The following is a 14547-nucleotide window of genomic DNA, read 5'->3' as shown; positions in this document are numbered from 1 at the left end:
TGGGCATATACATATATATAATTAGGAGCCTGAAACATTGTCATATATGCCTAGATTGACTGCTTCTTCCAGGAAAATGTTTTCATTTAATTTTACTAACAAAACTGAATTTTTAAAAAGTAGATACAAGAGAGAAGCTTATATGAGGGAGTTTTGTTTAGCCACATCAGTTTTCATCAGTATTACTGTTATTTCACACCCACCCTGTGAGACAAGGTTGCCTCTTCCTTATCTCCAGCCCCGCAACACCCCTGTACTGCTCCCCTCCACTCCTCAATTCTGGGTTTCCAACGAGTTTGTGGTCCCCTACAGCTGGCCCTCTGGATGAAGATCGATTTGGCTTCCCCTCATTCAGTGGCATCTCCCGCCTGACCTGGCTGGTTTCCCTCTTTGGGGAGCTCTCGCTTGTGTCCGCCACTTTGGAAGAGCGAAAGGAGGCTCAGTATATGAAAATGACTGTGTGCCTAGAGACAGAGAACAAAAGGTAAGTCACAAGGGACCATGAGGAGACTGCGCTCTTGAAGGTAAATGCAAAGGGAGCCCAGATGGAACCTTGGCCCATCAGCAGAGCTGTCTGCCTCTCCGGCAGGCCAGGTGCTAATATTTCCCTTAGGTTGCCTCATTTCATCCTCACAGCATCCTGGAAGGTGAGTAAGGCAAAAATGGTCCCATTTGGCCAGAAAGTAAATAAGTGGCTTGCAGAATTCAAGTAGGTTGCCTGTCATATAAGTAGCTAATTTCAGAATTAGTAGTAGAAATTGAGTTACCTCGGTGACTGAATTTTCCCCAAAGCTTTTTTAACGGAAACTTTTCAGATCTAACAGGTTGAAAGAATTTTGCAGTAGATGCTCATGGACTCACCTCCTAGATTCTGCCATTCACATTTTACTATGTTTGCTTATCAGATATTCTAATAGTCATCTCCTGGATGCCCAAAATTTTAAGTTCCATTTATCAATCTTATCATCCCTTCATGTGATCATGCTCTTCCCAAAATGTTATGACCCTTTTTCTCATAGTAGTCTTTTTTTTTTTTTAAACAAAAACGCATTTGTAATTATCCTTCTGAAGATTTGGGTTGCATAAAATATTTGACTAGTAAGGATTTTAGAGTGTTGCTATATGTGTTTTCATGTTGGTGGATCTCCTGGTAGTAAAAGAAACAGACCATTGGATATTATAAAGAAAGGAAGAAAAGTATCTGAGTCTGTGAATGAAGCATCACCTATGAGCATTTTGAGGCATTTCCTCTACTAGGTGAGGAGGAAGCGTTGGAGACCAAGCAGTCGAAGGTCAGTGCAGAGCTTGGAAGTACCACATGGGGACTGTGTGGCAGTGGCGGCCCCTGCTCTGACTCTTGAAAATGCAGCTGTGGGCTGACCCATCCACAGACATTGCAGCCTCCTGTAATCACTGCTAGACAGAGCTCAAGGTGCTGAGGAAGCACAGGCAGGGGAACCTGGAGAGGCTAGATCACGCTTTTCAGGAGGGATGCTGTGATGATAGGTCTTGAAGTTTGAGTAGGAGTCAGCCAGGAAACAAGACATGGATGAGCAGAGGCTGACTTGTGGTACCACACAGGAGAGGCAGGCATTATTGAGGGAAGGGGATAGATGACAAGAACTATGATAGTAACTTCTTCAAGTCATACAGTACTTCCTACTTTCCAGATTACTTTTTTTAAAATAAAATTTTATTGTGTAATAAATAAAATTTGTGAATTTACAAAACAAACATGCATATCATCATTACAAGCTCCCATACATCTCCCTACCACCAACACTTTGTATTGTTGTGAAACATTTGTTTCAAACTATGAAAGAGCATCGTCAAAATACTACTACTAACAATAGTCCATGTCTTATATTTGGTGTATTTTTCCCCCAACCCACCCGTTTATTAACACCTTATATTAGTATTACATATCTGTTACCATTCATGAGAGACATTTATTGTCTTCTTAACCACAGTCCATCATCCACCAATGTATTCCCTGTGTTATACAGTCCCATGCTGTGTACATCGCATTCAAAGTGTATGCTCACTGGCTTCATTTTCACCATAGAGTTGTGCTGTCATCACCTCAGTCAATTTTAGAACATTTTCATTACTCCAAAAGAAAAATCCTATGCCCCTTTTTACCCCCCCATTGTTGCCCCTTAGTATTGAAAAAATACCTTCTTGCCAGTGCTGCAAAATATTACAATATTACTGTTAACTATTGTCCATAATTTACATAAGTTGTAATTTTGCTGTGTATTGCCATATTATTAGCACTTTGTGAAAGAAGAGCATTCTTATATTTATACTATTAAACCCCATCTTCATCCACCACCGAAATCACTGTTGTACATTCTCTAATTTCCTTTCAATTGACCTTTACTTCCACATTCTGCCTCTTTCAGCCACAATCATGTTTATAAATCAGCAGTATTAGTTATACTCACTGTGATGTGTTACTCTCAATTCTATTCATTGCCATACTTTTACAATTAACCTTATTTATAATGCTATGTATACATTAAGCATCATCTCCCATTCTCAACCCACCTTCTCTTTCCTAGTAACCTGTACTCTAGAGCTTACCTCCGTGATTTTACTCATTGTATTTAGTTTGTATTAAGACCATATAACATTTGTCCTTTTGTGTCTGGCTTATTTCATTTAACATAATATTTTCTAGGTTCAACTATGTTGTCATATGCATCCCAATTTCATTTCTTCTTACAGTTGAATAGTATTCCATTGTGTGTATATACCACCTTTTGTTTATACGTTCATTGGGTGATAGACACTTGGGCTGGTTCCATATTTTAGCAGTTATGAATAATGCCACTATGAACATCAGTGTGCAAATGTCAGTTCACATCCTTGCTTTCAGTTCTTCTAAATATATCCCTAGTAACGGGTTTGCGGGATCATATGGCAGTTCTATATGCAGCTTCTTGAGGTACTGCCCAACTGTCTTCCACAGTGGCTGCACTGTTCTACATTCTCACCAATAGTGGAGTGTTCCTGTTTCTCTACATCCTTTCCAGCACTTGTGTTTTTCTGATTTTTTAAAAATAATGGCCGTTCTATATGGTGTGAAATGGCATCACTTTTTTTTAAACAAATCAGTTTTATTGGTACATATTAATAAAGCATAAACCCATGCAGAGTGTACAATTAGTGGTATTTGGTGTAATCATGTTTGTGGATTCACCACTTCAGTTATTCTTAGAGCACTTTCATTTTTCCAAAAATAATAATAAAAAACAAAACGTATCACCTTTCAATCTCTCTATGCTTCTTCACCATACATAGATGCTATTCTTTTTCCTTTTCTCTAGTATATTTGTATTTATAGTTTGTAAAAAGTTTTATATGTGCAATATTACCCATTTTCATGTTTTACATGAGATCTACATTTCCCTAGTGATATTGAGTATTTTCTCATGTGCTTTTTGGCCATTTGTATTACCTCTTTGGAGAGAAGTCTATCCAAGTCTTTTGCCCATTTTTTAATTGGGTCGATAGACAGGACTCTCTTGCTTGCAGTTGTAGACTCTCAGTTCCTTGGTATGGTAGTTGTCCATCATCACCTCCATGTTAGTTGTCCTAGCTGAGAACAATGAACTGAAGAGTAGGTGTTGCAACTCTGTTGAGATTCTAGGCCCAGCCGGTACATGGAGAGTTCAGTGATTTAAGTTTGTTGGACATATATCTACCAACTCTAGTACTAATTATAGGTTCAAATAGAAGGACAGAAGAGCCATGCATAGAGAAACCACAACTGAGTCCAACTCTCACTCTGTGGAGCATAAATTCCAAAATAGGGCCCACTAGCAGACTCCTTCGCTATCTGCCCTGATTATATTGTCTGGATGTCTCCAGAGCCCTCAGGAGCCCTGGTATTTGGGGTAGTATCTACTTTGGCAGTCAAAGAGATCCTGCTGAGATGTGCATAAGTGTAACCTCTGGAATGATCTCCTGACTCATTTTGAAGTCTCTTAGCCATGTGAACTCATTTGTCTTTACCTTTCTCCCCTTTTGGTCAAGGTCTTTTTTCAGTTGTATTGCTATTTGGTGCTTGGTAGTAATCTTCAGTACCAGGCAGGCTCATCCCTGGGAGTCATGTCCCATGCTGGAGGAAAGGTAATGTATTTATATGCTGAGTTCAGTTTAGAGAGAGACCACAATTGAGCAACAGGGAGGCTCCCAGGAGGCAACTCTTAGGTACCCTATAATACTAGACTACGTTAAATTTCAAGAGTAAAATTTCATACACACAGTCATCAATATCAAGGGCCCATCAATGGACCATCCTCCTTCACAAGTTGTTGCCCCTATGCTTGGGGAATTCTTGCTGATCTATTAGAGAATGTGGCAAAGCCATCCAGGAGGGGAATTAGATATTCCTTCGGTTATTGTGTGAATCTCCACCCACCGTGACAATGACCAGTGAGCACTTGAACACATTTATATGCCTTACATATATGTCCAGGTGAGCTTCCTCACTATATCCCCCATCTCTGAAAACCTACACCAATGATCCTTCTCTGCCACAGTTGTGACCCTTCTGTGATCCAAAACTTCTTCAGAAATGAAGCCAATAAAATAGCCAAATACAATTAATAAGAAAATGAAATAATATAGTTTTTAAAAATAGAAATAAAATACAATAAATTTTTTTAAATTAAAGATAAAAATTTGGGATAATAAGAATAATGAAAAAATATTTAAAATTTTCCTTTGACATTTTCCCTTTCATAACTGTAAGATCTGTTGTCCTGTATGTATAGTAATAATTGTCTTCTGTTTATTCCCCTAGTGGTTTTTTTTTGTTTTTCATTTTGTCCTCAAAGAAGTGTTAGGTTACAGAAAAGTCACATATCTAATACAGGGACTCCTGTATACCCAACATCCTCCCCCTTTTCCCCCTTCCCGTATTAATTACATTTTATATGTGAATGGTACATTTGTTACAACTGATGTACAAATATTGAAACATGAGCTACCAACCATGGTAAATGGTTTACGTTATGGTTTGTGTTTTGGACCATTACACTTTTATAAACTTTAATGCAATTCAACATGGCCTGTATCCATCCTAGCAAGATCATGTAGAACACTTCCATCTTCCCCAAAATGCCCCATCCATCTATGCTCTTCTTCCCTACTCCTCTCCTGGCACCCTTGGCAACCACCAGCTTCACTCCTTGAAGGAAAAAATTCAAAGTTTCTTGCAACAACACTGAGGCTTGGCACACTGGTCTGCCCTCCCCTATTATGCACTGGCCATGCTCTCAAGAGATTCCTGCTCCTCTATTTGAGAACGTAGAGGGCCTCCCCAGGATAGGAGTCCACCACCTTGTCACTCATTATATGAGTCTCCACTCAATGATATAACACGCTGTGGCAAGATGAACACTCACTCTCTAGAAGCCTGCCCCTGGTGCACCCTGTCCCAATTTCCCCCCACATCTAATATCCCAAATCAACAACCCTCATTTGCCATATTGCCAAAAGAGCATTTCCTTTTGTGTGATCTATGTAACTTAAAAAAAAAAAAAAAGCATCCCCAACATTGTAGTTTGAACCATGTCTCTGCCAATCCTCAATGTTCACCTTCTCCATCCTCCAACCCTCCCCCCAATTGCATGGATAATCTAAACCACCCTCCGCACCCCACCCCTGATAAACCAACATCACCTAACCTAAAAGTATCATTACATCACTGTCATGCCTCTCCAGTGTACAATTACAAACTGCCCCCTTATCATAGATTTTGCCCATGTGGGCATTGGCTCACAACTCTCTTTGCCCTTTCTAGTTCCTATAAACCTTTCTTCCAGACTCTAGCTATGGGAGTCTGCTCAGTTTGCTTCATTCATATCAGAGAGGTCATGTAGTATTTGTCCTTGAGTGCCTGGCTTGCTTCACTCAACATAAGGCCCTCAGGATTCATCCATGCTAACCCATGTGTTAATATTGTATTCCTTCTTACAACTGAGTAATATTCCACTGTATATATATACCCCAGTTTAACTGTTCATCTGTTGAAAGTCATTTGGGTTGAGTCCAAGTTTTGCCAGTAGTGATTTAAGCCACCTTGAATAGTGGTGTGCATATATCTCTTCATGTCCTTGCTTTCAGTTTTTCTGGGTATATACCCAGCAGTGGAATTGCTGGATTGTATGGCAGTTCTATAGTTAGTTTTCTGAGGAACTGCCAAACTGTCCTCCACAGTGGCAGTGCCATTCTACATTCCCACCAGCAATGGATGAGGGTTCCCATTCCTCCACATCCTCTCCAACACGTGTAGACCTGATCTTTTTAATAGCCACATTTCTAATGGGTGTAAGACTCTCAGGAGATAACTCTTAGGCACCCTGCAGCTCTAGGCCAACTTGAAATTTCAAGCACACAGGCTCATAATTATAGTCCTCAGTATCAAGGGCCCATCACTGGACCATCCTTCTTCACTGGTCTTTGCCCTTGCACTTGGGGGATTGTTGCTATTCCATTGGGGAATGTGACAGAGCTCCCCAGGATGGGAACTCAGCACTCCCTCAGTTATCGTGTGAAACTACCCATGATGTCAATACCCAACAAACACCCGAACGTATCTGTATACCCTATATGCATGCCCTGGTGAACTCCCTCCCACCCATGCAGCCCCCATCAATAACAACCCACAGCAATGCTCCACCCACCCCCCGCCACAGTCAAAGCCCTCTGTGATCCAAAACTTCTTAAAAATTAAGCCTAATTAATAGGAAAATGAAATAGTAATGATAGGTTTAAAGATTAGAAATAGAATACATAATAATTTAGAAAAACTAAAATAAAGTAAAAAATAAATTGGGGTATTAAAATGAAAAATAAAAAATTTTTTTTGATGTTTTGCCTTTCGTCACTGTAATGGGTATTGTCCTGTATGTACAATAGCAAGACAATCTCTTCCATTTCTTCCTCAGTGTCTTACATCATTTCTTTTTTATTATATCTTCAAAAAGTTGTAGCTCACATTTAGAATATACAGGACTCCCGTATACCCAACATCCTCCCCCATTCCCCCTTCCGTGGCAATGATCTTTTAACATGTGGATGTTACTTTTGCTACAACTGATGTACAAATATTGAAGTACAGCTACTAACCATGGTTACATTATGGTTTACATTATGGTTTACATTTTAGACTATACACTTTTATAAATTGTTGGTGAAATTTAACATGGCCTATATCCATCATGGCATGATCATGCAGAACACTTCCATTGTCCCCCAGTTTCCCCTTTTTCGATCTATTTTTTTTTCTCTCTCCTCCTCCCCTCAGGGCCCACAGTGACAAACAAGCTTCACTGCTTGAAGGACAGGATTCATAGATACTTGCAGCAATGCTGAGGGCTTGACACACTCATCTGTCCTCCCCCATTGGGAGCGACCCATGCTCTTGAGAGACATCTTCCCCTCTGTTTGAGAAAGTCAGACCTCCCCAGGATGGGGGTACAACACCTTCCTACTCATTGTATGGGTCTCCACCTACTGAGATAACACAGTATGACAAGATGAGCACTCATATACTCCCTGAAAGCTTGCCACAGGTGCACCCTGTGCCAGATGCCCTCCATCAAACACCTTAAACCAGTAACCTTTTCTTATATATTTTTAAAGGAAATTTCTCAACATTATAGTTTTATCCACTAACCTGACCATCTCCCATGTTCACCTGCTCCTCCCAAGCCCTCCCCTCAATTCCATGGACATAGGACTCATTCAACCCTAGCCCCCCTCAAGCGTGCAAAGCCCAACCCAGTAGTATCCCTATGCCCTGTCTTATCCATTAACTGCACAACTACTTAACTCCACTTTATCATAGATTCCACCCAAGTAAGTAAGCATCAACTCACAACCTTTTCCCTCTCTATTTCCAGTAATCCTAACTTCCAGTCTCTACCTCTCTGAGCTTGATTTGCTTAATTCATATCAGAGAGGACATGTGGTATTTGTCCTTCCAATGCCTAGCTTGCTTCATTCAACATAAGATCCTCAAGATTCATCCATGTTATCCCATATGTTTGTACTGTATTCCTTCTTATAGGTGAGTAGTATTCCATTGTATGTATATACCACATTTTGTTTATCCATTCATCTGGTGATGGACATTTGAGTTGATTCCAGCTTTTGGAAATAGTAAATAATGCTGCTATGAACATTTGTTTTTCAGTTCTTCTGCATATATACTCAGCAGTGGAATTGCTGGGTCATATGGCAGATCTATAGCTAGTTTTTTGAGAAACTGCCAAACTGTCCTCCAGAATGACTGGATCATTCTACATTCCCACCAGCAGTGAATGAAGGTTCCTATTCCTCCACATCCCCTCCAACACTTGTAGTCCCTTGTTTTTTTTTTGATAGCTGCCAGTCTAATAGGTGTGAGATGGTATCTCATTATACTTTTGATTTGCATTTCTCTAATAGCTAGTGATGTTGAGCATCTTTGCATGTGCTTTTTAGCCATTTGTATTTATTCTTTGGAGAAGTGTCTATTCAGGTCTCTTTCCTATTTTGTAAATGGGTTGTTCGTCTTTTTATTTTCGAGATACAGGATTTCTTTTCATATGCTGGCTATTAGTCTCCTATCAGATATATGGTTACCAAATATTTTCTCCCATTGGGTAAGCTGTTTTTTCACTTTCTTGATAAAGTCCTTTGAGGTGCAAAATATTCAATTTTGAGTAAGTCTCATATATGTTTTTTTTATTTTGTTGCTTGTTCTTTGGGTGTGAAGTTCATGAAGCCATTTTCTATTACAAGTTCCTATAGATACTTCCCTACATTGCCTTCCAATGTCTTTATGGTCTTATATTTAAATCTTTGATCCATCTTGAATTGATTTTTGTATAAGGTGTGAGATGGCATTCCTCTCTCATTCTTTTACATATGGATATGCAGTTCTATAAGCACCATATGTTGAAGAGGCCATTTTCTTCCAGATGAGTGGGCTTGGTGACGTTGTCGAATATCAGATGACTCTTTATGCAAAGATCTATATCAGAACTCTTAATTCATTTCCACTGGTCAGTATGTCTATCTTTGTACATACATTATGCCATTTTGACAACTATAGATTTGTAGTATGTTTTAAAGTCAGGTAGTATAATTCCTCCAATATCATTTTTCTTTTTCAATATGTCTTTGGATATTCAGGGTCTCTTTTCCTACCAAAAAAATTTCATAACTAGTTTTTCCAGTTCATTAAAAAATGCTGTGTTGGTTTTTTTGGGATTGCATTGAATCTGTAGATGACTTTTGTTACTATAGACATCTTAATGATATTTAGTTTTCCTATCCATGAACAGAGAATATTCTTCCATTTATTTGAGTCATCTTTAATTTCCTTGAACAGTATTGTGTAGTTTTCTGTGTATAAGTCTTTTACATGTTTAATTAAATTTGTTCCTAGGTATTGGATTTTTAATTTACTATTGTAAGTAGTATTTTTTTCTTGATTTCCTCTTCAGATTGCTCATTATAGGTGTACAGAAATGCTGCTGATTTTTTGCGCATTCATCTTATAACCTGCGACCTTAGTTATCTTATTTTTACATTCTAGAAGCTTTGCTGCAGATTTCTCAGGTCTCTCTATGTATAGGATCATGTCGTCTGCAAATAATGAAAGTTTTACTTCTTCCTTTCCAGTTTGGATGCCTTTTATATCCAGTTCTTGCCTCAGTGCTTGAGCAGGTACTTCAAACACAATGTTAAATAGGAGGGGTGATAGTGAGCATCCTTGTCTTGTTCCTGATCTTAGAGGGCAATATTTTAATATTTCACCATTGTGTATGATGTTAACTGTGGGCTATTTTGTTATTTTTTTACTAATTCCTCTAAGTGTGCAGTTTTGTCTTCAATTTTAGCTCTTCTTTTTTGATATATGAATTTATGGCTATGAATTTCCCTCTCAGTACAGCTTGTGCCGCATCCCATAAGTTTTGATATGTTTTGTTGTCATCTTCATTAATTTCAAGGTAGTTACTGATTTCGTTTGACATTTCCTCATTGTACCACTGTTTGTTTAAGAGTGTGTTGCTTAAATTCCACATCTTTGTGCCTAATGTGGTCCTCTGGCCCTTGCAGATTTCCAGCTTCATTCCATTGTGGTCAAAGAAATTGTTTTCTATGCTTCTCAGTCTTTCTGAATTCACTGAGACTTTCTCTGTGGCCTAACATGTGGTCTATCTTGGAAAATGATCCATGTGCAATTGAAAAGAATATATATCCTGCTGTATTTGAGTGTAGTGTTCTGTATATGTCTGTTAGGTCCAGATCCTCTAACATATTATTCAAAGTCTTTGTTTCTCTATTGATTCCCTTTCAAGATGTTCTGTCTAATGATGTGTGTTAAATTCCCCCACTATAATTGTAGAGGCATCTATTCCTCCACTTAATTTTCCTGTGTTCTCCTCCCATATTTTGAGGCACTGCATTTAGATGCATAAATGTTTATGATTGTTCTTTCTTCTTGAAATATTACCCCTTTTACTAATATATAGTGTCCATCTTTCTCACAATTTTGCATTTAAAGTCTATTTTGTCTGATATTAGTATAGCTACTCCAGCCTTTTTTTGGTTGTTGTTTGCTTGTCAGACTGTTTTCCAGCCATTCACTTTCAACCTCCTTGAATCCCTGGGTCTAAGTTGGGTTTCTTGTAGACAGCATATAGATGGTTCATATTTCCTCATCCTTTCTGCCAATCTGTGTCTCTTGATTGGTGGATTTAATCCATTAACATTCATTGTTATTCACAAGGAATTACTAACATAAGTCATATTTTCTTTGCATTTGTGTATAGCATGTTGTTTTTCTTTGTCTTTTTAGTTGTTCTTACACTCTTTTCCAACTCTGTCTTTCCTGTTTTTTCTTACAACCTGCAAAACTCCCTTTAGTGTTTCTTGAAGGGCAGGTTTCTTATTGACATACTTTATTAGTTTCTGTTTATCTGTGAATATTTTGAACTCTCCATCATTTTTGAATGCCAGCTTTGCTCAATAGAGTATTCTTGACTGGAAATTTTTTTCTTTTAGTACCTTGACTGTGTCATATCATTGCCTTCTTGCCTCCATGGTTTCAGATGAGAAATCACCACTTAATCTTATTGAGGTTCCCTTGTATGTGATGGTTCTCTTTTCTCTTCCTGCCTTCAGTATTTTTTCTTTTTTTTTTGAGCACTGGAAAATTTGACAAGTATATATCTCTCAGGAGGTCTGTTGGAATTTATACCTTTTGGTGTACACTGCACTTCCTGGACATGTATATCCATCACCCTCCATAGGTTTGTGAAGTTTTCAGCCATTATTTCCTCCAACACCCTTTCTGTCCCCTTTCCCTTCTCTGTTCCTTCTGTGATGCCTATAGTGCATATATTTGTGCATTTTGTGTTGTCATTCAAATCCCTAAGTCCCTGCTGGATTTTTTCTATCTTTTTATCTCTCAGTTCTACTGTTTGTTTGATTTCAGATATACTGTCTTCCACATCACTAAATCTTTCCTGCTGTTATTTGCTGAGAGTATTTTTGATTTCTTGAATTGTGCCTTTTATCACCATCATATCCATTATCTTTTTGTGTATGTTTACAACTTCTTCAGTATGCTCTTCAAGGTTTTTCTTAATGTCCTTAATCTCTTCCTCACTTCAATAAGTTTGTCCATGATATTTGCTTGGACAGCTTTGTTTGTTTGATATTCTGCTCCTCTTCCTGGTTTTTAGTTTGTTCATTGGACTGGGCCATGTCTTCCTGATTATTGGTATGGTTTGTAATTTTTTGTTGCTGACTGGTCATCATTTTATCTTAATGGGTTTATTCAGTTGATTAGCTTCCCCCTGTAGTCTCAGGTTTATTTAGTTGCTGTTTTTGCATGTGAATTAAAGTTTTTCTTTGACTCTCTGTTCTTCTTTTCATATATTCTTGATGTTGTCTAAATTCCCTTGTAAGAAAAAGATTAGGGCCATGGAAAGCATAGAGGTAAGAAAACAAGAAGTATAATAGTTATATTGATAGTTAAAGTTAGCAGAAGAAACGTGTAAGACCTGGGAGAATGAATATTAATCTCATGTAAACAGTGTATAGTTATCGGTATAAAAATGTGGAGTACTTATAATGAAATCGGAACTGAACATGGCGAAGAAGATAGTATGAATTAAAATGCAAGCATGATCATGAGAGAGGGAAAGAGAAAAGAAAGGACAAAGAGAGAAAGTGTTAACAAAAGATAGAAAACAGAATATAAGTGTTATAAATAAAAAGCCATCAAAATGGGGGGCTAAACAAAGGTGGAATTTAAGTGTAACACCAGAAGGTGGAAGATAGAAATTTGTAAGAAGGAAAAGAGATAGTGCTCATAGGCAAAATCGGTACACACAGAAAAGAGGAAATTGAGGAAGAGGAAACACAGCAAACAACAAACAAGCTGGCATCACCTAATTTTAAAAAAGGGTGGAGGGGATAAAGAGGAGGGAAAGACAGGAAAAGGAAAAAAAAAACAAACCAGACAAACCCACAAGCAAGGAGTCAACCAAATACTAGGAAAAAACAGAATTCCCTCTTAAGCCACTGTGGCTTGTCAGGGTGCTGGTGTTTATTAACCCTGCAGCTTTTGAAGTGTTTTTAGTGAGTTAGCTAAGTTAAATTATGTAACAAAGGTAAAGTTTTTATTTTTTAGGAAAAATAAGAGAAGCTAATACAAGGATATAATATCTAGTTTTTCCCTTTCCTAAAGTATCAGGTAGATGTCTAATATCCTTGTGGGTCAGTACTCTAAGAGAAGCTGGGAATCAAACTAGAGACCTTGTATATTCAAGGCTGAAAGTCCTCCACTGAGCTAAACTTTCTTTTTGGGTTGATTAGCTCTTCAGAAAGAGTCCATTTCCCTGGAGCAGAATTGACTCTTTGCCATTGGATAAACTGCTGATTAGGAATCTGTCCTTCTCCCCCCCCCCCCCCCTTTTTTTCTAACTGCTTTCTCTACCATGGCAGCAGAAAGCAATAGCCTGTGTAAAAGTTCCCTTTTGAAATTCACATGGGACCCTGGTGACTTAACTCACCATGGAAAAAAATGATTCTCAGTCTCTTTGAGAGAGAGCATCCACACCTTACTTGGAACCCTAAATATGCTGTTGGTGGCTTATTAAGCACTTCCTACTGTCCCCCTCCCTTAGGTGAGTTGCACAGGACTAGTTAATTACCTGACTCCACCTTCTCCCAGACCAATTTTCCCTATCCCAGGGAGGTTAGGTAAATCAGGCTGCTGTAGCAGTCTCCCCTCCCCTCTCCTGGCTTCTCCTCAAGTCAGCTGGTATGCTCCTCAAAGTTCAAAAAAGAGGATCCAGACAATTGAGCCCACACTTGGGGGACCCCTCTCCATCCTTTACCAGAACCCTCCCACTCTCGGAGTTTGTCTCCTCCAGCTGGGTGACCAGCAAGGGTCAGGGAATGCCGCAGCTTCCTGCCCTTTGGGAGGGACTTAGCTGCCCCACAGCTCCAGCCTGAGTCACCAGAAACTAAACGTTTTACCTTGAGCAGTCACTCTTTTTGTCATGCTCTCTCCAGATTGATGCCCTGAAGCCTCCTGCTTTGTGGGTTCCCAAAACAGCTCAGTCAGTCTAGATTTTGACCCTACTCAGCCGTTTTTTGTAGGAGAGATGATGAGGGTACAGTTAATCTGACATCATCTTGCCCTTCCTCTCTTTCAATCTCTTTACGTAGTGTATTACAGTGACTGATTTTCTTATGTTGCCATCCTTGCATACCAGGGATGAAGCCCTCTTGGTTATGGTGTATAATTCATTTAATGTGTTGTTGAATATGGTTTGCAAGAACTTTGTTGAGGATTTTAGCACCTTGGTTCCTTAGAGAGATTGGTCTATAGTTTTCCTTTCTTGTGGCACCTTTGTTTGGCTTTGGCATTAGGATGATGTTGGCATCATAGAATGACTTAAGCAATGTTCCCTGTACTTCTGTTTTTTGAAGAGTTTAAGCTGGATTGGTGTTCGTTCCTTCTGGAGTATTTGGTAGAATTTACCTGAGAATCTGTCCTTTCCTGGGCTTTTCTTAGTTGGGAGGCTTTGATGACTAATTCTATCTCGTTACTTATGATTGGTCTGTTGAGTCATCAATTTCTTCTTTTTTTTTTTTTTTGTCTTTTTTTTTTATTATTCATTTTTTTAAAATATTACATTCAAAAAATATGAGGTCCCATTCAACCCCACCGCCCGCACCCCCCCCTCCCCCCACAGCAACACTCTCTCCCATCATCATGACACATCCATTGCATTTGGTAAGTACATCTCTGGGCATCGCTGCATCTCATGGTCAATGGTCCACATCACAGCCCATACTCTCCCACGTTCCATCCAGTGGGCCCTGGGAGGATCTACAATGTCCCATAATTGTCCATGAAGCACCACCCAGGACAACTCCAAGTCCTGAAAACGCCTCCACATCTCATCTCTTCCTCCCATTCCCCGCACCCAGGAGCCACCATGGCCACTTTTCCCACAC

General features: G+C 39.0%; 1 protein-coding gene across 1 annotated transcript in view; it reads left to right on the top strand.

Annotated features, from left to right (window-relative positions):
* The window catches only part of BLVRA (biliverdin reductase A), a 93932-nt gene that overhangs the window by 65206 nt on the left and 14179 nt on the right, over positions 1 to 14547 (top strand). Inside the window, exon 7 of the mRNA XM_004449080.5 lies at positions 313 to 484. Coding sequence (XP_004449137.1) covers positions 313 to 484 — 172 coding nt within the window. The remainder of the gene's footprint in view (positions 1 to 312; positions 485 to 14547) is intronic.

This window comes from Dasypus novemcinctus, chromosome 5, assembly GCF_030445035.2.
Source record: "Dasypus novemcinctus isolate mDasNov1 chromosome 5, mDasNov1.1.hap2, whole genome shotgun sequence".
In the NCBI taxonomy this organism is placed as follows: domain Eukaryota; kingdom Metazoa; phylum Chordata; class Mammalia; order Cingulata; family Dasypodidae; genus Dasypus; species Dasypus novemcinctus.
The sequence above is the reverse complement of the archived record's forward strand: the minus strand, read 5'-3'. Positions and strand labels throughout refer to the sequence as shown.